Source organism: Sparus aurata, chromosome 6 (genome assembly GCF_900880675.1).
Source record: "Sparus aurata chromosome 6, fSpaAur1.1, whole genome shotgun sequence".
In the NCBI taxonomy this organism is placed as follows: domain Eukaryota; kingdom Metazoa; phylum Chordata; class Actinopteri; order Spariformes; family Sparidae; genus Sparus; species Sparus aurata.
Window position 1 is genome coordinate 24,780,590 of NC_044192.1, and position 26,311 is coordinate 24,806,900.

The 26,311-nt window shown below is 43.3% G+C and overlaps 1 protein-coding gene across 9 annotated transcripts in view; it reads right to left on the reverse strand.

The window, feature by feature from the left end:
- Window positions 1–26,311, reverse strand: part of kif21b (kinesin family member 21B) — a 64,534-nt gene that overhangs the window by 20,607 nt on the left and 17,616 nt on the right. For 4 of the 9 annotated variants that reach the window (XM_030419473.1, XM_030419470.1, XM_030419471.1 and 1 more), the window contains exons 2-26: window positions 18,828–19,050; window positions 17,744–17,926; window positions 16,689–16,838; window positions 14,641–14,775; window positions 14,176–14,361; window positions 13,550–13,665; window positions 12,810–13,005; window positions 11,508–11,697; window positions 11,332–11,395; window positions 10,819–11,049; window positions 9,878–10,010; window positions 9,648–9,783; window positions 9,273–9,464; window positions 8,972–9,171; window positions 8,777–8,884; window positions 7,840–8,156; window positions 7,437–7,617; window positions 6,818–7,021; window positions 6,615–6,716; window positions 5,930–6,095; window positions 5,536–5,596; window positions 5,267–5,315; window positions 3,272–3,516; window positions 1,929–1,997; window positions 1,722–1,832 (exon numbers count right to left, since the gene is read on the reverse strand). In XM_030419473.1, coding sequence (XP_030275333.1) covers window positions 1,722–1,832; window positions 1,929–1,997; window positions 3,272–3,516; window positions 5,267–5,315; window positions 5,536–5,596; window positions 5,930–6,095; window positions 6,615–6,716; window positions 6,818–7,021; window positions 7,437–7,617; window positions 7,840–8,156; window positions 8,777–8,884; window positions 8,972–9,171; window positions 9,273–9,464; window positions 9,648–9,783; window positions 9,878–10,010; window positions 10,819–11,049; window positions 11,332–11,395; window positions 11,508–11,697; window positions 12,810–13,005; window positions 13,550–13,665; window positions 14,176–14,361; window positions 14,641–14,775; window positions 16,689–16,838; window positions 17,744–17,926; window positions 18,828–19,050 — 3,948 coding nt within the window. The remainder of the gene's footprint in view (window positions 1–1,721; window positions 1,833–1,928; window positions 1,998–3,271; window positions 3,517–5,266; window positions 5,316–5,535; window positions 5,597–5,929; window positions 6,096–6,614; window positions 6,717–6,817; window positions 7,022–7,436; window positions 7,618–7,839; window positions 8,157–8,776; window positions 8,885–8,971; window positions 9,172–9,272; window positions 9,465–9,647; window positions 9,784–9,877; window positions 10,011–10,818; window positions 11,050–11,331; window positions 11,396–11,507; window positions 11,698–12,809; window positions 13,006–13,549; window positions 13,666–14,175; window positions 14,362–14,640; window positions 14,776–16,688; window positions 16,839–17,743; window positions 17,927–18,827; window positions 19,051–26,311) is intronic. The other 5 variants (XM_030419474.1, XM_030419467.1, XM_030419469.1 and 2 more) reach the window with 4 other exon arrangements.

Sequence of the window (26,311 nt, forward strand, 5' to 3'; positions counted from 1 at the left end):
AGGATCTTATTTTTGTCTGAAAACAGCTTGTTTATACAGTTTTGGAAAATGTATTTTATCTCAGTAATATTGTAAATGTAAAAATTCTGAGTTTGAATTTCTTCTCCAATACTACATAGAGCCCCTTCAAATGATGAATGTTTGGTAAAAAAAAAAATAATAATAATAATAAAAAAAACAACAACTTTTAAATTCAGTGAACAAAACATTTAAATGCCACCCACTCCTCACTTAAACCAAAAGTGCAAATGACCAAATGATGTTAATAGAGTTCATCAAATTGTGAATTGTAGAAAATGCAAATGCGCCCTGCAACAGAAGATAAAAGGAAAACCCTCACAACATTTCGCCAGCCTGCATCATGCTCTGTAGCAGGGCTTCCCCAGTGGGACCTACAGATGAGACCCTAAACATAAATATCCTCCCACACTGTCACACTGACTCAAATAAAAATGGCCACCGATGACAACCGCTGCATAGAAAGATGACACGAGCCAAGTCATTTACCTACCCCTGCTCCAGATAATGAGGACCCACAGGCTCCCACACACACACGCAGCACAAATATTCACACATACAGCAACGCGAACAAAAAACACGACACCGTAACTCATCTCACACAGCATCCTCGCCAACAATTAGGGGTCGATAAAGCTGAGAAATGTTCCAGTTTAATAAAGATTACACAAGAAACAACTTTACAGCGGAGACGAACGCTGACTGAAATTAACTGCTGACATTTGTCTGGGTGGAAGGAAGCCGGAATTGATTGTGAGCAGGAAGGGAGAAGGCCGGTCGCTCGTTTCTATCTTGGCACTTTCGCAGCTGACATTATTAACATGCATCTCATATCCACAATGGTTTCCATACGATGTAGCTGGACCGCTTATAAATCGAAAGGTGCTTATCCCATTATTTTACCTTTATGTATGTAAATATGATGAGATTAGTCTGACACTACGACCAACGACAGCCTCAAGAATTACCATAGATCAGAATTAGATTCTCTCAGATAGTGTCAAAAGATTTATTGTGGGGCATTTTTTTTTTTTTTTATTGGATTAGATTTGATTGCACAAGCTGATCTTAAATTCTTTCGTCCAAATGCAATCATGTTCCTTGTTGTCGTGCACATCACATCTTCTTAAAACAGACTCCCTCAATCCCCTGAATCACAAATGCCCCTTACAGCGTGTCTCTACAGAGTATGTTCCTCACCCTCCCGATTTTCAATTGTTTCCTGGTAACTCCCATACATGGATTGCAATTACACCTCATTGCTAGTGTTGCTAAATGCAGCCCTGAGTAGCCTGTGGTTGTGGTTTGGATGATAAGATCTTCAAATGCGTCTTGAATGCATTTTACACCTGTGGACCTGGATTCTGTGAATGTTGGCACCATCTGCCCCCCTAGGACCTACTTTAATGCCAGATAAAAAGCGTTTTGTCTAAGAGTGGGATTCATCTGAAGATAAACAGCTGGAATAGCTCACTCTTTAGGGCTCATCACCGCAGACAAAAGCACATTCCACTCAAAAGGCTTGACCTTCAGCCTATCAACAGGGTCGTTGAAGATCTCAAACCATGGAGGAGAAGAAAAGAAACTAAAGAAATGATTCATTCGGTCAAAGTGAGACTGAATTGATCAGATGAGAACGTGGGGACAAAAGAACAAAGGCAGTTTGTGAATGAATGTGTGTGTCTGCGCAGGAGTGTACGTACTTGTCCAGAGCTGAACCTTGGGTTTGGTTGCTGGTGAGCCTTGAGAAGACGTTGCGGTCGTTCCTGGTCCTCAGAGGAGGCGAGGAAGGGGGAGTATAGCCGTCAGTGGGCCTGTTAAGGGATCAAGAAACATTAAATACATCACACAGTCAAAAAATTTAATTGATCTGGCCTGAAAAATGTATCTGAGTATTACATTGCATGTACCTGTACGCACGGTCGTAAGACTTCCTCCTCGTTATGGGGGAAGTGTCATAACCCCGAGACTGCCTGGGACTGACACACACACGCACAAAAGCAAACTAAGCAAATCTTCAAGGGAGTGCACAGGCGGATGACATACATCTATGTAAACTGTTGGGAATCTATAAGCAACAAGGGTTTTATGCCATTTAACAACACCTCGAGCAGGCTAAAACAACTGGCAGGCTCATATCTTTTCATAACAAATCGCACACAAACATTGTTCCCGTCCCTGAGGACTGATGCAGATTCCATTGATTTTGCCTTTTCCCTCCCTGAAGCAGTTTTATAACCTAAAAAATGTTAAGCCTCTGGCAGGTTTCCAGAGGTTGTCACTGTGCAGTCAGAAATAGACACGCACATTCTTGACAACTTTGTCTCCTTTGTCAGGAAATGAAATGTAAAAAGATGTTCTTTTCTCTCGTTGCTGCATTTGTGATATTCCACAGGGTGTCGATTCACTCATGGTTATGCAATTAACCTCATGTTTCTCTCTCGCTTGTTTGTTTATCTCTTATGTTCAAAGATTTTCAAAGGCTTTCAAATTCAGCCCATGTCATCACCTTAAAGGACTCTGCTCTTCATCGTGCTCAAAGGCACCTCAGCAGAACAAATGTTTATCAGCATGGGGATTTTAAATACGGATTCTCTAATTGAAAAAGACTCTAACTACAAGCTACCCTGCTGTCCCAAACCCCGGGGGCAGTAATTCACAATCATTGGTATTTGTACCTCAGGGGGTACTTCAGAAGCTGCCGGGTGGCAAAGATTTTCAAAGTCGCTCAACAACTTTGACAAAATAGAAACTACTGTATGAAAATCATATCCACTCACTGACCTCAACACTACATGGTGCCCTTTTTCAAAAAAGTGCAAGTAATGCATACATCAATAATAGTAAACTAGAAGTAATAGATGATAGTTAGCTAAGTAAGGAATATTATAGTTTATAGTAAGCTCACTGTTTGTTAGTTAGATAAAAGTAATGGATAAATGGCTTAATGTAATTGATTAATGGTAGTTAGCTAAAAGTAACTGATTATAGGTTAATAGCTGGCTGGAAGAAATGGTACATGGTTGCTAGTTAACTAAAGGTGATGGATAAATTGTTCATAACTAAAAAGTAAAGCTGTACTTTTGATAGGACAAAAAAAATCACTGCAGTAATTATCAGGCCAGCGTGTGAGGTCAACAGGGCACAGACTGGTAATGATGGAGACAAGCCTTGACATTCCCCTTTCCTGGTAACACAAGAAGGATTTGTTTTGCCTTAGCTTTAATCTGAGTGAACATCAAGATTCACTTACAAGGTGTGTCCCCTGATAGGCAGGCTGATGGTACGGGACGCCCGTTCCCTGTGGTAGGAGTCTCGTAGGGACAGGCTGAACCCCAGACTTGCGGTTGCCAGGCTCAGGCCGTCCTCCTGGATGTCTGTCAGTGAGGCCAGAGACTTGGTGATGTGCTGCTGCTTGCCGCCTGATGAGGGGTCCAGGATGGGACCCAGATACTCCGCCGACACCGCCTTCATCTGAGCTGACAGACGAGGCTCCATCTGGGTGAGAAATCCGCACCATTTGTGTTACAGAGGATCATCGAGGGGAGAAATTTAATGAGAAAGAAGAATGACAGAGGGGTAGAAAATAATGAGACTTTGAGTAAAGATAAAGATTGAATTTAATTAAAGTACAGAAGGATATTAACAAGGCCTGAAAACAACACTCAGGAGGGAAAAGGGCAAAGAGAATAAGAAAACAGTGAAAGAAAAAGGCTAGATGTGAGAGAGCATCCAATGTGGGGTTAATAAAGGCTGGATAGAGAAAACAATAACGACAGAACACAATGAAGGATCAAGAACAGAGCATTAACAAGAGGATAAAAGGGACTGGTGTCATACTAGGGGGTTCCTCCTCCTCCTCCTCCTCCTATGTGTTTGCTTTTACTGCCACCGCATGGATTCATACGAGAATTGCAGCTGCTTTGACAGAAATTGTGTCGTGTGTTTTGACAGTGAAGGAAGAAGTCCAAGAAGTGTCCAGCTCTCCAGAAGCTTCCAGCTCCCAACCATTGACTGTGCAGGCACGGGAGGTGGAACGGATGCTAAGCAGGGTCAACCCCAGGAAAGCTTCTGGACCTGACGGTGTCCCGGGGAAGGTGCTCAGGGCCTGCGCTGCACAAGGGTGTGTGCTGAGCCCGCTGCTCTACACCCTCTACACCACAGACTGCAGACCTGCCCACTCCAGTAACACCACTGTTAAGTTCACAGACGACATGACGGTGGTGGGACTGATCTGGGGGGGGGGAGATGAATCTGCCTGCAGGGACGAAGTCCTGAAATTTGTCTGAGTGGTGCTCAGCAAACAACCTGTCTCTGAACACCACAAAGATCAAAGAAATCATCCTGGACTTCAGGAAACAAAGGACAGATCCACCTCCCCTCGACATACACAGCAACTGCATGGAGAGGGCCCACACCTTCACCTTCCTAGGCACTGTGATCTCTGCTAACCTTTCCTGGTCTGCAAACATCTCAGCTGTCATCAAGAAAAGAACATCAGTGTCTGCACTTCTTGAGAGTACTCAGGAAAAGTAACATCAGCGAGAAGCTGCTGGTGACTTTCTACCACTCTACCACTGAGAGCATCTTAACCTACTGCACCGAGGCAGATAGGGAGAGGCTACAGAAAGTGGTCAAGACAGCACAGAAGATCATCGGATGCCCCCTCCCTTCCCTCAAAGACATTTACTCATCCCACTGCCTCAGCAAAGACAGCACCCATCCTGCACATCACCTGTTCGACCTGCTAAGCTCTGGCAGGCGCTACAGGTCCAACAGAACCAGAACAAACAGACTTAGAAACAGCTTCTTTCCACAAGCCATCACTGCACTGAACACAAACGGGCACTGACACACACGCACATGTGCAATAATTGTAAAAAAATGTACATATTTATCTATTTATTTTTTATACTTACATTGCCCTACTGCCTTGTACTTTTTACTCGTACTTTTTACTCTATTCTTATGTTGTGTGAATACTTGGATGCTGCTTTGTACGCTGTGCAGTGACAATAAAATTCTAATTCTGAACACGATCACTACAGCAAAAATATCATGATTTATAAAGGGTCTTAGAGTCTTGGATACTGCAAGACATATAACTACATGATGTTTTGAGCACTGACACTGACAAGTACTGTAATGTTAACATCTGGATTTAAGAAAACAAGACACATGTGGATTTAACGCTTGTGTCGCTCATATGTAATAGAGCCAAATAACGTTTGTGCTTGATCAGCTGTACCTTTATCTTGATGTCTTCTTGGCTGTTGGATTCTTTCATTTGAGATACACTGCAGAAAAAGAGAAAGCAAGAGAGAAAATAAACATGTAAAAAATAGCAAGAAATGAGAAATGGAGTACATATATCATTTCACTTGAGAATTTTACTGGATGATTACTATGCTTTTTGCAAAAAGAAGACCAACTTTAGCAGATTGTAGTTAATATCAGGGTGAGAGGAGGATGTTATGTATTGAGGATGTTGTGTAGGCGAGCAGACTGCAGTCTCACCTGCTGTCAGAAGCTTGGCTGAACTCAGAGGGCTCCTCGTCTGTGCTGGCATAACCATTTTCTGGAAGAACATAAAACATGCAACTTGTCAGCCCCCAGCAGATCATTGATACACTGCCACTCTGTATAGCCACAACCTAACTCCACTACCATATTTCCAAGTTTAATATCTGGTGTCATCTCTTTTTAAAACATTCCTTAAGGCTGATTAAGGCTTATCTGTTTTTGTTCAGCCCACACATCAAAACATTGCTGAAAAGACAGTATGAACTGATGTGGGGAAAAGGGAATAAGAATGTCTATGTGTCTATATCCAAATACAGAAAGTAAAAGTTGCAAGGTGTCTCCCACACTGCCACGATGAGTCGAAACACGTACGAGAACCACCACTCACCCTGCTGTACATTGTGGATGAGAGCCTGGAGTTCAGGGATGTATTCTGCCTTTTCTCGCAGGGCATCAAGGATCATGTGATTGTGGGATGAGCCAATCACGTCCGTCTGCCTCAGCTGACCCTCCAGCAGTCTGACCTGAGCCTCCTTCTGAGCCACCTGTAGACTCTGTGAACGAAAATGTTGAGCAAACAAGTCAAAGATGATAATGCACACATACGCTCTGTAACTCTCAGACTAGATGAGTAGTATTTGACAGGAAATGAAATGAAAGTTGTCAATTTCTTTTAATAGATCTTTTTTTATGATGAATTACACCCCTGACTTCATCTTGCAGTAGAAAGGGACACCACTAGATGGCGCTGCAACCATGTTAAGCATTCAGTTAAATTCAATGCAACTTCACTACATAAAATTATTATATTTTTTGGCAGTAGCATAATATGACAACAACAAAATTGTTTACTTTATTCATAACACTTGTAATAGATCCCTACATTAATTTATCTTTATTCATAATTAAAGCAACATATTTTCATCAAATTCTGACTGAAGAGGTGAAAGTTTGTTCCAAGTTTTACACATTGCACAGTGCAAATTTAAAAAATTTTCAAGCCTGCAAAATCCACCTCAGGTCTTTCTTTATGCAGTCTTTGTTTTCGTTGAAGGTCCTGTATGACAACTCACTTTCTCTATGGAGGCCTTCAGGAAGTGGTCCAGCAGGTGGCGTGCTTCAGCCAGAGAACAGGAGCTGATCACCACTGAGGTGTCCACAGAGTCCAGCTCATCCTGCAGAGGACACAATCCTGGGCATTACCACACCTGCGGCGGTGAACATATCTGTGTGTGTGTGTGTGTGTGTGTGTGTGTGTGTGTGTGTGTAGTCATACCTTGGTCTCCTCTATCTGCACAATTGTGGCCTGGCAGTCAGACAGGCTGTCATTAATGTAGTCTATGTTGGCATTCAGCACCTCAATGTCCTCATTAATTTCCTGAAGGAGGCGGTCCTCTGCTTCCGGTCCCTCCCCATCCGCCATTAGTACCTCCCTCTTGTGTGACAGCGACTCCTGCTGGACCGTCAGCTCCTCTCGCTTCTGACTCAGCCAAAACACAAACACACAGAACAAGAAAAAAAAATGTTTTCGATGTAATGAACCAGACACAGCTGACATAAAAGGTTTGTTCGTTTATCTTAATAGAGAAAGACCCCATCTACTTGTACAGTACTGTGTGAGCTTCACAGTATATATCTGTGAAGAAGGAAGGAAAAGCCTCACACACTCTGGTCTCAGTTGACTACTGAGATGAAGTCAGCTAAAAAAGTAACTAAGATGTAAGAAACTAATTAAGTTCTGCTGCCACTATTATACAGATGTGCAACTTCAGTTGCTTATTTAACCTCCACTGTGATAAAAAAAAAAAAAACAATTACAATCCCAAATAACAAAACCTCAAAAAGTAGCTTTTTCCCACCTTAATCTCAGGTAAATATGTGAAGGCCATTCTTACCTTAATAAGGCGATCCATGTCAGCCTCCACATTAGAGATCGTCATCCTCTGCATGACGATGTCCATAATGCGTCGCTCCAAGGCTTGCCACTTCTGACGGGCAGACTTGGAGAAGCCGCCCACTCTGCCCGCCACTCCGGTGCCGATGCCTGCTGCTTTACGCTGCAACTTCTTCCTACTGCTGAGAAGAGATAACAGGAGCAATTGCAAGTAGCTGGTTACTGTTGTAAAAACTTTAATTAAATCTTTAAAGTTTTAGAAACTATGAAGCTCTATAAAGCCCAGAAAGGCTGAAGATGCAGGTGATAACTGTCTGTAGGCTCACCTCTTTAATACATCGCTTCTATAAAAAATAAAAAAAGAATCCATGAAATCTGCTTGGAGGACAATCAACCCATCTTACCTGATGACCCTGGTTCCGTCAATGCTCCCTTCGCTCTCTCCCATGTATCCAAACACATTGTTTTTGTTGTTCCACTGCCTCACCAGCCCGCTCACAGTCCTCGCGGTCTCAGGCTCAGAGCTGCTGGCTGTAGTGCTGGCCGACAACTCAGCTCCAGAGTCCGTCACTGAGGTGGCTTGGTTCCAGCGAGCCACGCGCCCAGCCACGCGGTCCGACATGGGTTTGGCCAGGCGGCGCAGGGCGGTCACCTCCTGCGTCTTCCTGCGCAGCACCAGCTCCTGCTGCCGCTTCTGAGACTCCAGCGCTCGGATCTGGTACTGATGGACGGGAGCGAGAGAAAGGGTTCTTCAGTTTTCTGCCTTCAACTACATGTTTCTTCAAATTTTAATCAGATCCTTGAGCTTTTTACACAACAGGCTTACAAGGTGTTGATCATGAAAGGATTTTAAGACTTAAACTGCAAATAACAGGATTACAGTGTGACAGTGTAAATGTGTGCATGCTCATTTACAAGACCTCTACTCCAGGGAAAACAAATTAGGATGGGAATGGATGTAAGGAAAGTATATACAGTACCTATCTTCAACATAATAGTGATACCAAAATCTGTGTGCAATATGTGCATGATACGTAACTTAATGTGCCAGGCGGACTAACAGATGGAGAACCTCGACTGTGCTTTTGCACACATGTATGCAAGCGTTCATGCCAACTCACCAGCATGAATCACTCTTTAAAAACAGAAGTGAAACTAGTATATGGACCGTGTTGTCAACACCGTAACATAGATTCAACAGGTTCCTACACAACATTGCTCATACTGTTTCAACTAGGGATGTGAGGATATAAGATTTGCTCACCTATCAGGATAAAACCTACAAAGGATAATTTGATCATGGTGAATTTCCATTAAAGGGATATCTGTAAATATCCTGACCTCTTGACGTCGCTGCTCCTTCTTCAGCTGTGCGATCTCACGGTTCCTCTTTGCCTCCACCATTCTCCTCCTCTGCTGCTCCTCCTTCATCTGCTTCATCAGCGCCACCTGGGAACAGCAGAGAGGTCAGATCTCCTCAAGTGCCCTTGCTCAAACAATCTCACTCCACGCTGACTCTGCTTCCTCTCTCCTTACCTTGGCTTTCTTCATATCGTTGACCTCTAACTGGAGTTTCTTCAGCTCCCGTTCATACCTCCCCTGGTTTTTGAGGAGACGTGCGTGCTCTTTCTGCGCCGCCTGTAGCTTCAGCAGGTCTCGGTTCATCTCCTTCAGACGTTTCTCGTACTCCTGCTTGATCCGGTTGGCCTTCTCCTCCGTGTAGTTCTCCATGGACACTGTGTAGCCGTGTAATATTGTTAATGACCTGATCAGCTTCTGGGCTTTCAATCACATGACCACATATGTAGAATACAAATCCCATGGTGCATGCACTCACTGAGGTTCTGCAGTACGCGGTCCCTCTCCAGCTGAGTGTCTCGGATCTTGTTCTGCAGAAGGATGAGCTTCTCCTCGTACTGCAGCTTCAGCATCAGGAGCCTCCGCTGGCTGTTCTCCAGCTCGTCTATCAGCTTCTGTTTGATCTCGATCTCACACGTCAGATCAGCCAGGTCCGCCTGGAAGTTGGCTGCTTCAAGAAGAGTTAAAATTAAATTCTACATTTTTCAGGATGACTATATTTATAGCATTCACATTACGGATCAGCGGCTATGTTAAAGTCGTAATTTAATGCCTGCTTCATTCTGATATTCTGATATCAAACCTTAGGCGAATAGGCCTGGTCATGTCATCGTAGCAGCTGTCAGAAACATACCTTTCTCATCAGAGTCCGAGTCTGAATCCACCAGGCTCTCGTCACTGTCGAACCCATCCTCCTCCTCCCTGCCCTCCTCCTCGTCCTCCCCCTCATCTTCACAACCACTCTCCTCCTGCAGTGGAGACATGATGTCCTACACACAGAAACACACACGGACACATCAGACTCTGTTCTGTTTCTTTATGTTTTTAATGAACTCTTATGAATTCTACATGCATAGAGCGTACCTCAGTGTAGTTGTCGTCTGAATCGATCTCTCCGTTCTGTCCGTTCTGTCCGTTTTCCCGACTCTGCCCGTTCTCTCCGTTCTCATGAGTGTGCAGCTTCACTCGCTTTTTCATACCTTTCTCCAACTCTGGGCTGCGGGAGGAAAAAAACAGTCCAGAATGTTTCTCAAAAAATGACAATCAATTCTTTCCCTTTACTGTTTTCATCTGTGGTCAACCATCAATCCAGAGTATTTTCCAACCATTACAATTCATTACAAACACTCTCCTCCATGAAAGTGAGATGTCACACACTGCTAACAACCACCATTAGGCCTTTGGGATCGCTGCCAAGTGATGTGCTCGCAGCAAAATTGGTCCTCTGAAGTCATTAGCAGAGTCTTCCTCTGTTCATCTTGCCCTTTTAGCTCTTCGCGATTTTACTGCTTTTTTTAATTCTCCCCTTTGCTCCCTCTTTTACAGCCATCCCCCTCATCACCCATCCCATCTTAAAATTCCCATCTCCCTCCATCTCCATCCCATTAAACCTCAATTAGCCTGTTAGGCTATGTACTCTTCTCTCTCATGACCCACTGGCCGACTGAATTAGACCTTTTTGTGTCTGAGCCAGCGTTAAAACTCAGCACTGGCCGCATCCCAATTCTGTTCAGAAGCTGGCCGTCCCAAAACCCTAATCGACTTGTGCTGTGGCTCTTAAGCTAGAAGAGAGAAGTAATGAGGACAGAAGACTCTATGGCCAATAATGTACTCATCATGCTCTCTTGGCTTTTTAAATATGTACTGGTTCATAGGCTCGCAAGAGGAATGAGAAATTAAATTTACATGAATCTGAACTTCCCTGTTCTATTGACTTATGTCCTGTTCTTTGTTTGATATTATATGATGTATAAATAAGCATGTAAATATGCGGTTACATCTGCATTGTGTCCCTCTGTCCTCACCTCATCCTCCTCTGCCTCCTCTCCTTCTTCTTCAGCCTCTCGATGTCCATCTTGGCCCGGCGCAGCACGTCCGTCATCTCGGCCTCCATGGACAAGGGAGCAGGGGAGGAGCCAGGCGGATGGCCGGGCGCGGGGCTGAGACTGGAGGAGGGGAACGGGGTGCGCGTGGAAAGTCGGGCCGCCTGCCGTCTCAACGACTCGTTCATGGCCTCGCTCTCAAGGAGCTTGGATCTGACAGAGGAGGAGGAGACGACAAGACACGTTTGATAGTATCAGGGCAGCCCTGATGAGTCTGTTAAGGAGGATTAAGGCTGGCTCTGTAAACCCCTCACATTAGCAGATAATCTCTGCCAAAGGGCACTGCGCTGGTTCTTTTGAAAACTAAAAAAAAATAGTCAGTGAAGGAAAAAGTTTGGGAAGTCTGTGCTGTTACAGTTTCAGGTTTGATTACTTTGTGCGGTGAGTGTAATACTAGAGCAAATAATGGCATCCTGGAAGATTTGCAGCTTTTACCTGAGTTCCTCAACCTCTCGGATGTAATTCTGGATTAAAGCCCCGATCTCCTCATTGCCTTCACCTACAGATCAGGAGCAGAAAGTGGCCCACGTCACAGAAAGCACTTATAAATAACTTTAATACCTAAACATAAATAAATAAAAGCTTTAAGACAGAAACAAGAGTTCACATACTTGACTTGGTCAGCAGAGTGCTGACCTCATTGGCCAGCAGGTGCGTGACGCGGGTGTTCAGGTGGTCGATGGTCTCCTGCATGGCTTTAACCCTGAGGCGCAGTGTGTCGCTTTCTCTCTGCAGCATGGCGTTCTCCTGATACAGGTCGCTGTAGCCCTCTGAACCATCCTCACTTGCCACACGCTTCCCCTGCACAGAGAAGAACAACAGGCAACGTGAAGAACAATAAGCTTGACCCTGAGCACCAGCAGCAAACTCTGAATCCAAACTCTTACATAAAATTGATGTTTCAGGCTATTGTTTAGACTGAGCTGGCCCGCATGTGGCTCTTTAGACGGCTATTGTCGAGTCTGAATGATTAACTCTGAAAGAATCCTGTTGTGTAAGCTTCGAACAGAGAGTCACTATTTAATGCAGTCATAGCTCGCAGTCGTCATTACCTCCACCAACCCAACACTCCATTACTTCCAGACTCCAGTCACATCACATCCCTTATTACCGCATCGAGGTCAGCTCGCAGGCCCTCGTCGGAGTCACACATTGACTGCCCTCTAGTAACCGTGGTAACCCCCACTTAATCGCGTTCTAGTCTGACAACCCTGCTAAATGACTGCTCTTTTCTTGACGCCCCGGAGGTCAAACAAACCCTGATGAAACGCGGAGACTCTCAGATTTTCCTTGAATTTCTCACCTTATTTCATGTCACTCTCGCTCGGATCATTCCCTACAATGTCTTCTGACTGCACTCGCAGGTGAAACCACGTTACACAGAGCACATGTAGAGCCTCTCAGCAGCGGCAGGATCAATTTATCCCTGCATTACTTTGTAAAATGCTGACTTTGCACTGATTAATCTTCTTCATACTTGAGCACAGCAGCAAAGGCATAAATGGATGTGTGTGTTCCAGTAAAGATCTTTAATTTGATAGAGTAATCAGCTACTGCAGCTGCGGCCTCTGCTTTTCTTTCTCGCCCTCCAATGTCATCCTCTCCTGCTCCCATTAGCCCCGTCCTTTTTCTCCTTCTGCTCAGTTACTATTCTCAGTTTCATCCATCAAGGCACCCCTTTCACCCCTCTCTTACGGCCTCATTGCATCAGTTACACAGACGCCATGTGTTTGCTTTCTTTTCCCGCCTGTCACTCTTCATTCCTCATCTCTTCCCCCCCTGTCATTTGGCCCCTCTCATCTTTTCCTCAGAGCTCCTCCTTGTCCTTATTTTTTAAAAATCTTTTTATCCATTTCTTTCCCCCAACACTGTCTCCCGCTCTCTTATCACCATCCACCCCCTCCATCTCTCACCGCCTTGTACTCCATCAGTTCCAACTGAAGCCGGGCTATCTCAGCACGCAGGGCGCTGATCTGCTGGCTGGTCTTGTCTTGGTTCACCACCACCTTGTTCTTGATGTTTCGGGCGCGATTGGCGTACTTCAGTGTGTTCAGCGTCTCCATGAAGTCCCGGTCTGATGGACTGACGCAGGCGATCATCACTGTGCGGCTGGAGAGGAGGGAAATGTGTAGGTTGCAGGCAAATGTGCATGCAGTATAACAATGTTAGGGTTGTGAGAAACCTTGTTGTTTTGGCTTAAGAGAAACTACTGTCAAGAAACCAGAGCACCATGGCATATACATTATCGATTAGCCTGCTGAAAAATGCCCATTATAATTTCCCAAAAGGCTGACATGCTTTATTCAGATATACTGTTTTATCTAGCCAACAATCAAAAACACAAAGATTTCAATTTTTTCTATCATATATAGCACAGAGGCACAGAATCATTTGATAACCTGCTTTCTGTTGTCTGCATTTTGGAATTTGGAGTGCAAGTTCACCTTGCATTGTTCAGCCTGCCGGCCTCTGTGTCTGTGCTCAGGTCCCTTTTTTGTAAATCCTGACAACCAACGCCTTGATAAAATATCAAACTTCCCACTTCCTTTCAAATTTTGGAACAAACCTCTTAATCTTTCACAATATTCAGATTTATGCAGAATTAGAAGATTTTCATAGCAATACAAATCTTGTGTTTTCTGTATGTGCGTACCTGTTGCCTCCCAGTGAGTCCTGGAGCAGACGAGTGAGTTTGGAGTCTCTGTAAGGGACGTGCCCGCCTTTCTTGGCCTGGTCTCCTAAAGCACTGATCACGTTTCCCAGTGCAAGCTACAAAACACACACACACACACACACACACACACACACAAAATCAGTATTTGATCAAAAATGAATGTTCAAGTACTAGTAACAGTCTGACATTTAGAAAAAAAACAGAAGGCAGTTATTTAAATATTGTATATAAAAAGGAAACAGACAACTTCCGCTCCCCAAGTGTTTCCGTGTGATGTTATTGTTGGTGCCAAAGACAACCAGATAGCTTTCCATTTTTCTCATGGTCGTTAACACCAACAATAGAGTTAAACACATGAGTTTATGTATTCATTTAGTTTCTAACAGACATGAAAACAGAAAAATGGTGCCAGGCCGCCAGCCTGACTGGATCACCTCTCAGACTTCATTTTCAAGGGAGATTTCAAAACGTGTAAACTTGAAAAAAATACACCCAAGTACAGAGAGACAGTAGAGCAGCTGATGTATGCTCTGTCATTGTCTTTCTGTACGATGCCACCCACACACACATGCACACAGAGATTTTTCTACTCCTGGCCGTCTCACCAGTCCACAGTTGATAGAGATTCCCTCGCGGGCTCTGTCTCCGGTGGCTCCAGTGCGTTTCAGCCTCTCAGAGCCGGCCAGATCCACAAAGTGGAACTTGGCCATCAGTGTCTCGAACTCCGGCTGGGTGATGGCGCTGGAGTCCACACCGTTCACTTCCCCGTTCTCTCCTCCTCCTCCTCCATTCTGTCAGCGGGGGGTGGACAAAAACAATTGAGAATGAGTGTATTGCTTGGAATTTGCAATTATTTCATCGCACTTTGTAACACTTTGATCTTCTTTTATTATTGTTTTCCTTATTATTTTTCTTTTCTTGCTCTTTGCAAAATATATAAATTACTTTTTTCTGTTTCTTTTCTAATTTTCTTTTTAACCATACCCTCCATTCTCCATTCCATATTCATATATCCTTTCCTGCCAAGTGCCTTCACACTTCCATCTCTCTACTCAAAACCACAATCTCACCATTTGAAGCTGCTGGCAAACTCTCATCTGACACAGGTGGATGGTGAAAATGGCGTGCGAGCGGGAGCTTTGGGCGTTCATCTGGGTGCTGGCTGTTGTGCGGGACAGAGCGCCGAGCTTCAGACACTGCAGCAGCTGAGGGACACACACGCACACACACACACACAATACAGAGAGGAGATATGGTTATGATCAAAAACTATAATAACTGTTGACACAACATGATGATTAGCATGCTCAATGAAAATCATTCTTGATCAATTTATCAAAGAAGGGCCTAGTTTGGTTGTTTGATCAAAATCAAAATCACACCAATCATTCTCGGATTTCTTTCAGTTTCCTACATCTCTGTGTACTCAAAATGCTGCCATCCGCAAGACTTTTTTTCTCGTATTTTCACCTCCAACCTGACTCCTCTCCTCTTTTCAACTTCCATCACCTCCACGCTTCTCTTTCCCTCATCCTGTTTTGACATTTTCTTTTATCCCTCCCACAGGAGAGTCCATCTGTCTCTACTGGTCTCTCAGCTGTCGGATTTTTAAGGAATTTAATTCTCCCAAAGTCCTTCACTCACCTCTCTGCTTCCATTTCACAATCCGGGCACATCTTTCTTTCTGCCCTGTCACGCATTTGGAAAGAGTCCGAATAATACCTAACAAGAGCGACTTCACTGTAGTACTCCCCCCTAAATAACCACCAGCCACCTCTGTTAAGGTCTTTGTCAGTGTCTCGTCGCTTCTCTTCTGGCAGACATTCCTCCTGCCCTATTCACCCCATCAAATTCTCCTTCTTCCACACTGTCGCTGCTGATCTGTTCCCCTTCATAAACACAATGCCTTAATCCTGATATCCGGAAACTTTTCAAGGAAGATGGCCACCAACTTTACTGCATCAAACACCACACAGTGGTATCTCTCACACAAAATAGCCTCATGGTTTAAACAAGTCTGGCTCAGAGGCAGCATATTTGAGCCAAGTCTCCCTTATTATCCTCGACCTATTTCTTGTTTTGACGACTGACTGCCAGATGGTTCGTGCCAGACTTTTCAGTGTGCTGGGGATCTGTGGCAGCTCCTGTGCTCTGCCTCAACCAGTCAGCATTTTTCCACGTCTTCACAGTCTCTTCTCCATGATCATGGTCATGGTCATAGAAAACTAACCGAGGCAATTTTGATCCGACCTTACACCCTTTGTTTCATGTTCCTGGTAAATGCCAATTTAATCATAAACATGCACAGCTTCTGCGTGAAATTAAAGACATTCAGAATTTATTCAGAAAATCTGAGCTGAACTAAAACTTAATGACTGCATCATTAAATGTGTTCTTTTAAAACATCAAAAATTAAAGAATCAAAGCAAGATAAGCTTTGAAAAAGTACAGAGTTAGGATTTGATACAGGCTTAGCCATAGTGGTGCAGGAGGTTAAAAAGATTAGAATAATTTATTGTTTAGATTTAATAATTCTATTAACTTTTAGGACCTTTTCAGACCAAGAAAGATAACCCAAGATAACCTTTTGACCTGAAAGCATACAAAAAGAACCCACTAGCAACAGAGGGCAGGACAGGCAGGATATAAGAACAAGAAACATAAAAATAAGAGTTACTGCTCTAAGAAGGTATCGGGGCTTGGGCGGATATTAGACATTATAGAATATCACTGTATTTGCTTATATTCAAAATATTGAATGTTAATTCATCTTCAGGCTTTTATGTTGGGAAAAAAGTCAAGTCACAGTCAATGCAGAACTAAAATGTGTGTCAACATTTGGGTATTACTCTAAGTTAATGGGCCTAACGTAGCGACATGTTGCAATATTGCAATCTGGCAATATTTTGGGTTTAAAGCAGGAAAAAATTGGAGAGCCAAGGCATTGGAATGAGGCTACATGTCGGGGCACTGCCACAAATGCAACATATTGGCAGGACAATATCACATTTTGGATAACACCCAAGTCTAGAATTTACTGTATAGTGAATTTACTGTATAAACGACTGATCAATTGTACACACATACACATACAACAAACACACACACATGCACCTACCTCTTCCTCCGTGTGCACCAGTCTGGATGTGACCCCGGTCGTGTAGATGCTGCCGCTGGCGTCCTCGTGGATCTTAATGTTAGACTTCCTGCTGCGACTATCTGGATCTCTGGATCCGTCAAACAAGTCCAGGATCTCTTCATTATACAACTGCATAAAACAGAAGGCACACGTGCATTATTATTCAATTTATACACATCACCATTAAACTTAATGATTTAATATATTCTCCCCTTCTCTCTCAGCTGTGTTTCTAATTTATACACATGTCAAAAGATTGACCCCTCAGAAACCAATGAGGGCCAGGGGCCACAGAGGTCAGCTGAAAGCTCAGCTGTTCCCACCCGCTGCCAAACACACACACACATCTGTTTACCATCAACAGAGATAACCTTTTGACCTGAAAGCATACAAAAAGAACCCACTAGCAACAGAGGGCAGGACAGGCAGGATATAAGAACAAAATAAGATTAAGCCAGAAAGAAAAATGACTTAAGAAAATTACTTAGAAAGAAAATGACTCAAAACAGAATAATCATTAAAGTAATCAGATCACACACACACCCACATACACAATCACCTGGCCCCCTAAAGACAACCCTTAACATTTGCCTACCAGAAACCTCTGGGGGAAATTATTACTCGTCATATTATCTCATTGCTCCTACACAAGCATCCCTCCCTCCCTCCTTTCCCTCCATCTTATCCATCTTCCACCCCGCAGTGATGAGGAATAATGTCAGGGGTAATGGCCAACATTAATCAGGACCAACAAAGCACAAGCAGGCATTCCTGCCCATCTGTCAATGTGTTGTCACTTCCTGTTTGTGGGAGAGGGGGTTGATCCCCCATCCACCATCTCCTTGTTTTGTCCCATCTGGTTACAGTTAATATGGACCAGTATCCATCCCGCTACACACACACATACACACACACATACACACACATACAGAGAGATCTACAAGCAAAGATATCAATACTACACTGTTAAAGTGTGAGATCAAGCAAGATTGTGTTGTACGTGTGCTCTACATCCACATGAACGCGTCGCCCACCTCGAGGAACTGGGCGCTGACTTTGAACTCAGGCGGCTGGCTGCCGGTCTCCTGGGCACGCTCCCTGCAGTTCTGGATTCCCTCAAACAGCTGGTGAACAGCCCGCGGGATGATGCCCTGCTCCTGCTGGCTCAGGTTCACATCGAAGCCCGTCCCCATGGTGTAGGTCTTCCCCGAACCCGTCTGAAACACAGTTCATGAGTTCTGTTTACTTCTTACACCCAAACATCACACATTTATGTGCAACAACCGGTTATTGCATGTATGATTTAGCAGTTAATTCAACTTCAATTAACTGTGTCTTAAGGTGTGCATGTTTTGATGCAAGTATGGGAAGTTTACAGAATATTGACATGTATTTTGTTTTTAATTTCTGCTTTTTAAATTTCTTTGAGGTCCTTATCCTCTATATAGATATATTAGGAATCTTGCTCTCAAACTTGACATGGGCATTGCCCCTATAGTTCTGTTTTATACTTGAGAAAGACATGCGACTTCATCACTATTTTATTTTAATAGACTGGAATTGGTTGAATCAATCAATTTCTGCTCAGGGCTTTTGTCTGAGGACCTGAATTAAATAAACTTAAAAATGGCTTTGTTGGGATCTGTTTTTCCAATTTTCCAGACTAGACACATAAATGGCAAACCTCAAAAGGATTCATGTGCCTGCCTACAGGACATTCTAGAATAGTAGTTCACAATAACGACCAGAAACAAATATAACCACACAATAATACTGTAGTAAGCATGCATGCATGGCGTAGTAAACAACAGTGACCACTAAGTAGCTAACGGCAGCTAGAGTCAGCATTTCCTTTGCCCTCTGTTTTTTTTCAGTGTGAATTTTACAGGTAGCTAATTCTTTTGCACCTTAAAAATAAGAAAGAAAGAAAGAAAGAAAGAGAGAAAGAAAGAAAGAAAGAAAGAAAGAAAGAAAGAAAGAAAGAAAGAAAGAAAGAAAGAAAGAAAGAAAAAAAGAAAGCAACTGGCACACCATTGCACAGTCAACAAAAGATATAAAACTTTACTGTATTCATGAATCATAAAAAAACTCTTAATAATAAAATCCACTCTGACATACCTGACCATAAGCGAACACGGTGGCATTGTAGCCCTCGAAGCAGCCCTCGATGAGCTTGTACACGCAGGCCTGGTAGATGCTCTGCTGCTCCGAGTCGATGTCGAACACATAGTCATAGGTGAAGGCCTTGTCCTTACCTAAGAGGACTTGCGGTTCACCAGGTGTGACCAGCGTGCACACATGGCAGCCCTCGATCTTCTCCTTGGCCATCTGAGGACGAATCCTGAGAACAAAAGGAGAGAGATGGTCAGTGACGGGAAGAAGCGATTGTATCACCATGAATCAAGAATGTAAAACGTTGCACTTGTCATCATCTTATGATATTGACTGTGCCGGAAATGTTTTAATGTATTGATGCACTGTGCAGATCAAGTGTGGCGGTTTAATCCACATGACTCAACTTGCAATGATGAGCTGCCTACACAGGCCTGTATGCCTGCTTTCTTACTCCGAACGCTCAGATTTTTTTCTTCACATCATCCTCATGAACATCTTTATCCTAAAGGAGCATTAAATGACTCACAGAAGACAAACAACGCATCCATTCAACGTTAAAGTCTGGAACTAAACCGAAATTTGTGACGGAGGAACAACCCTGAGGACAAGCACGTGCATCAACAACAGCAAAATTGTTGGTGCTGTTGATTAAGAGGACATGTGGAGAATGAGTAATGAGGCATTCAACGGAAAGTTCTGAGAAAAAATGATTGCTGCCGATGACGACATGAAGTCAGACTTTGCCTGATAAGTCATTATTACATCAGTTTTTAATCCTCAGAGGTCTGCTGGGCTGCACGTCCTGACAGGTACTTCATTGCAGTTAATTGCTTTCACCTGACATCAGACTTGTAAAATAATCCCTGATTAGATGAGTTCAAAGGCAAAGCAGCAACAGCACCTGAACGCTGAACCAAGTGACAGAATGAGGGCCGAGTATTTAAATTCAGCATCACTTTCACTTGTTGGAGCGGAACAGAAGTACGTCTCGCAGGCAAAACGGCTGATTAGAAGATGTCGCTGTCGCCTTCTGTTTTGATGCCCCTAGGCAGTGGAACTCGCTGCATAATGATAGATTATAAAGTGGAAATTATTTAAAAACTTATTTTCCAAACATTCAGTTTGATCACTGCTTCCAGAATTATCTTGAGATATTGGAAGTTAAATATTTAAATATGAAACACTGGACTCGGTTGAGAGTCCAGTCTCAGCAGATTGAAAGGCAACATGGAAGATGTGCTCACCTCCTGGGACCTATCCGGACTCGCTTGCTTAAATTCCAGGAATAAGCGAGATTCCTCTGTGACTGCAAGAGACTTTCTTTCCGATCATTGTAAACTGGACTTTTGACTTCCAGTTTGTATGCTGTACTTATTCAGAATTTGGCTGTTTTGTTTTTCATATGCCAGATATGTTCAGTTTGTGCTAGATCCCTGAGGGAGTGAGGAGGTTGTTCATGAGGCGTACCATAAACCTGTTGTTTGTATTTATCCCTTGTGTTTATCTTATGTATTCTTTTGGAAATCTATTTAATGATTATTTTACATTTTATTGTTTTTAACTTTCTTAGTCCGGTTTAGTTTTATCCAGGGTTTGGCCGCTAGATGATGCCATCATCCGTCGCAGACGGCTTACAGTTATGGACTCCTGAGCCCCGCACCATCATAACATTGTGATTTATGGGGCGCTACACCAGCGAGAGCAAAAGAAGGTAGTGTGTCCCCTCTGAGGAGTTGCCGTACAAGCCAGGAGTTGTTATTGTTAGTGACATGTGGGTGAGATAGTGAAAAGAAATTAGCTGCTTCTTTTTAAACCAGCACAACTAAGGGGCCAATCTAAGACACCTTGTCACATTCATGGCAGTGCAAGAGATCCTTTGAATCTAGCACAAAGATGTATGACGGACACCCGCCATGCAGGGATGTGAGAGAGTTGCGATCTGACTCCCCTCACTGGTGACAGGGGACAGTTTTCTCTGCGCGGTGAGACAATTGGAGGTTGCCTTCATATCGACAGAAGGACCAAAGTGGAGTGCTGATGGACAACTCTGAGGTGACACACTATCTCGAATTCAGAAACACATAGTTTAAACGAGTGACACTGTTTGCTTTTGCCGCAGTGCTCAACTGTGAGAGAAAACTGAGTTTATAGAGGTGCTCTCCCATAACGCAATGTACATAAAACATAAGATCTGTCACGCGGTGCACTGTTAATCTTGGGCTTTCAGAGGTACAATGTGGACACAGTGGGGAGGTAATCACTTTAAGCTGCGGAAAAAGCAATGAGGCAGCAGTATCGGAGCACTGGGTCCACCTCTCCACATGCGAAGCCCCCCCCCCCGCCACCCCAGTTCAATCTTCAGGGGATGCAAATCAACTCCCCCGCACACTAAGACAGCAACACAGACTCCCCTATGGGATGCTGCAACAAAAGACACACACACACACACACACACACACACACACACATACTGTACACAGTCGTAAAAAAGCTGGAGAAATCCCCGACCACATCCAGCTGCTGTAGGGATAACCACAAAGACACGCACAGTAAGTCTAGTAACAAATACTGTACACACACAGTTCAAAGACAGCCTACTGTACTATCTTCACTTCACACATGGTTCTTCTCAAGCATGCATTAAGAACCACACCCACCACTCACAATAATCCCTTCACCACACGCCGTTTTAGTGCTGCGGAAACACACACACACACACAGCTGACAACAGCACTTTTTGGACCTCTTTCAGGGCTCGGGGCGTCACCGAAGAGGGTCTTCCAGGAAGGAATTAAAGACATTAGAACAGACCAATTCAGCAGCAGCAGCATATTAACCCCCCAACCACCTCATTGTGACGAGCAGACAGTGTGACACAGAGAGCAGCTGGCAGACAGATGAGGCCCCTTTTATTACTGGAGGTGACCTTGACATTGAGGTTAATGTCCCTAAAACCACAGATCCCATATGAGTGCTGTTTAAGCCAATTATTAACATAAAATGGATACAGAAAGGGAGGAGTGTACCCGCTCTGCACAAAGGAAGGACAGTGTGCGCGCGTGTGTGTGTGTGTGTGTGTGTCAGCTGCAGCTGTATCGTAAACGGCTGGAGGTGATTCCTCTCTCTCTTCTCTTTACACTCAATTCTTTCAGTCTTTTGTGTGCAATATTTATAGGTCAGAAGTGTCAGGTGTAACCCTGATTTAAGAGAAAGAAAGACAGAAAGACAGAAAGAAAGAAAGAAAGAAAGAAAGAAAGAAAGAAAGAAAGAAGGAAGGAAGGAACATCTACTCTGGATCTCTATAAGGCAAACCATTTTGCAGTCGTCAGTTCTTCCCCCCATTAAGATAATGAACTTCATCATCACTATCAGTAAAAAAAAAAAAAAAAGCATCCCCACAATATTTTCCATTTGGCATGTTTCCTGGGGACAGTCAGTGCATTTCTGTTTCACTTCATCTCATCTGACATTGATCACTGTCTCACTTACTGGGAAGGCAGCACTCGCTTTCAAGTGAGAAATTGGAAAGATAACGATAATTAATTAAGGCTTTTAATTACACCATGTAGAGGACATAAGGTGTCTTCTTTGCAGATCCTGCAAAAAAATGTTCACTGCAATGGTGAGGAAACGCCGTTGACACTAATCAGTATCACCTCCCTCTCAAACTGCCCATGACTGCCCAAATTATTAAAATGATCACACAAGTTTGCGTTTTAAGACAAGTTGATGTTGTGACCACATGTTATCTGGTCAAAAAGAGGATGAAAAGTAGTCTTACACGTCCAGACAAAACATCACAGAAATATAGAAAGAGTAGATAGAAAGTTAGAAATTAACGTTGAAATCCCAGTTGGTGATCACTGGGCTCACGCAATGATGAAAAGAATTGTCTAGATATAACACCCTACGTGTTTCTTCTGAGTGTCCTCCTTCATTATCACAGGGTGCAGAAAACATCTTAATACAAGTGTGGCTGAATTCAGGAAAGTCTTCACAAGCTCTGCATCAAACAAGAGCAGGAAACACACACACACACACATACAAAGGGACAAAAAACAATAATGACAGCCTGCCCATGATCCACAGGGAAAAGAAATGGAACAGCTATAAATAATCAATTCACACACACATACACACACACACACAAGCACACTGCGGCTCAGCTGGATGAACCATTTAAGCCAGCTGCACCAACAAAAGATGGGATCCATAACATTGATCGAAACAGAAACATCACCCACACACGCTCACGCACACACACACAGATCCAGACTCAGACAACACACTCACTAAAGGACATTTAGTAGCTAAAAATAGCCCCTAACACCCTGATTAAATGTCTGTGTGAGTCACAGGCGAGGAGAGAGACACAGAGAAGCAGATTGTTGATCCCTGATGCAGCAAATTAAGACGTCTATCTCTTCTCATCTTTGCTCACTAATAGGAAAATGGCTTAAATACCCCGGGGACCAAACAGTCAAACACACACACACACACACACACACACACACACACACACCTGTATTTCTTCCTCTTTCTGTACTCTTTTAATACATTTTTATATAAATATTTGAATTTAAAAGGTAACAACATAGTATCTAATTTACCTAATTTCCCCTTGGGAAAGTTATCTACCCATCTATCTACCTATTTATCTATCTATGTATCTATTTATCAATCACACACACACACGCATACGCACACACACACACACACACACACACACACACACAAAGTCAGAAACTCATTATCCACAAGCTCTGAGGGAATTCACTTATTACAATAATTATCAAACCCAACAGAGCTAATTAGGACCAGACTCCAAAAACCACAAATAAACAAAAATGCACACACACAAACAAACACACACACACACACACACACACACACACACACACACACACACACACACAGAGTAATTGCCGTGTCAACCTTTGATAGCAGCAAAAGTCATTGAAGCGTGATTTGAGAGTGAAGTAATCTGCAGCGTGAGAGAGGCAGCAGACCTTTCAGAATACTGAACACAGTGACCAAGACCGTTCTGACATTTGTGGCTTCCCTCATCCCACTCCTGCCTTTCATAGTTTAAAATTCTTTAAATTCCTCATTCCAGGTGTGACAAAAATATATGAATCTCTCCAGATTCCCCACTATAAAGTTACAGTCTGATTTACTACCTGGCATGGGGAAAAAAAGTTCTATGTGTCCTCGGGCATATGGAAACTGTTAGCAGGGAGCCCTTCAGCTGCCATTAAGTGCCAGAGGGGCTCCATCATTCACACATCCAGCTGACATCACAAAACATACTGTGAGGCTCATGGAGATGCCGCTGTCTCAGTGATGGATCAGTACCAGAGCGACCTGACTGAGCAGAATAAAGCACAACTGGTGCAGCAGCTACAGGAGTGCCATGCGAGGTCCAGACCGGGTCAAGATGGGGTCACTTTTGTTTTGTAAGCAGAGATAGTGACTGCTGAAGAGAGTAAAATATGGGCTGAGCGACAGAAGTGCAGCTGAATGTGACGTCAAATGTGCTTTTTGAGTGCATGGCTGGGTATTAAACCTCATACACGTTTACAAAATTGTAATATTGCTAATTTTACTCTTTATTTGTGTTTTTATTACTGTTGCTTCTATCGTGACAATATCAAACACATGCCATGACATTCTGCTTGTTCCGTGTGGTGTTCCTGTAAAAACAGCCAGCTCGAGAACATATATTGATAGACGATTGCCATTGTGTGGCTTGATACGAACATCTAGGTGAGATATAGAGCGAGACATCAATGATAAAACAAACACTCAAACATTGATTTTGACATCATCGGCACTTTAATAAGATAAAAAGGCATTTTGTTGAAAAATATACTAATTGTCAGGGATAAATATTTTCAAAGGAGGATAAAAAAGTTGGAGAATTAAATCATGTTCTCCTACTCCTCATTTTCAAGTGAACCAACTGCCCCTCAAAACAGAGTTACAAAGGGTAGTGGTTGAGATCTCCACGTCATCACTTGTCATCAATGGTATTTACGATACAACCAGATTTTTCTAACAGGACGTCTTTTGCTGGGTTGATCTCTCTCGTGTTACTGAGGCAATCCCGGTATTATCACAATGCCATTCATCTGATGGAGATAGAAAAGCATGGACGATTGCAATTTGCTCACAACTTTATTTATATATCTAACTTCATATATGTATGTATCAATCAAGCCATCAAAAAAAAAGAACACCTTGCGTTACCAGCCGCTAACATTAGCAGCGCTTTAAAGGCCAACCCGTCCTCCGACCCTGCCGGTCTGCACTGACATGAGAGGAGCAGTACCAACTGCAGCCACTTCACTACTGGACTTCTGTCAAGTTTCAGGTTTTCGCATGTCATCAAACTATGGGACTGTCATACACAAATCGTATGTATAATAATGTAAAGTTAGCAATTGAGACACCATCAAACTGGTTTGGATTATTTCATGCTAAGTGGCAGTGGCAGGGGCAAGGGGTGTACTGGGATTGGGCCGAAGTCATCATTTTGAAAGAATTTTAAATGTCCTAATGTAATGAACAAGTCAAGTGTGTTTTCAGTAAAAAAAAAGTTGCATAATTTTGCAGAAAAACCTGTAAGAGGAAAAACAACTAGCTCTTGTTTGTAGCAGCTTCAATTTTGATTGGATTTGAAACAATATATAAGACAGACTTCTGTATTGATGAATATGTAGAAATGTACATGTCATGTTCCTGAATAGGTTTTTTTATTGTGCGATACTCTCACATGAAGGAGCCGTTTCATTCGTACCACAATATTTTCACTATGGACACAGTCTAACACACGATGAATGGTAACAGAAATAAAGAGTCTTAGTCTCGTTTCTAGTTTGTTTTTTTTCCTTCAGCTGGAACGCTTTAGGAGGGTCCTGTTTCCTTGGGAACTGCACGCAGTGCTCGGGGACTCATTGACAATGACTGCATGTGCATGTTTGGGTTTGTATTCACACTATTGTACCCCTTTTATTAGTAGTGCGCAAATTGCAGATTACAAAATGCTTACACCCCGTCATGAGCCAATCTTACAGCAATCCTGACCTGAAACGCAACCACTGACCTGCTATCCAATCAAGATCCAAAAAGTAGCCAGGACCAAATGCCAAGTGTGTTACCAACAAGCCCAGAGACCCAATAAAATCAGGCCGCTGTGATCGCTGCCAGTGAAAGCGAGTGCCAGTAATGCCTGTGAATATGTGTGTGTGTGTGTGTGTGTGTGTGCGCGCGCTTGTGTGCATGTGTGTGTGTGTGTGTGTGTGTGTGTGCGTGCGTGTGTGTGTTTGTGTGTGTGTGTGTGTGTGTGTGTGTGTGTGCTTGTGCGTGTTCATGCTCACTCAACCTTCAAAGAACAGGCCAGTGATAGCCAAAGAGCTCATTTCCCTAATGTAAACACTTGAGTAAAGACGCAGCGTGCACACACACACATACACACACATAAAAAG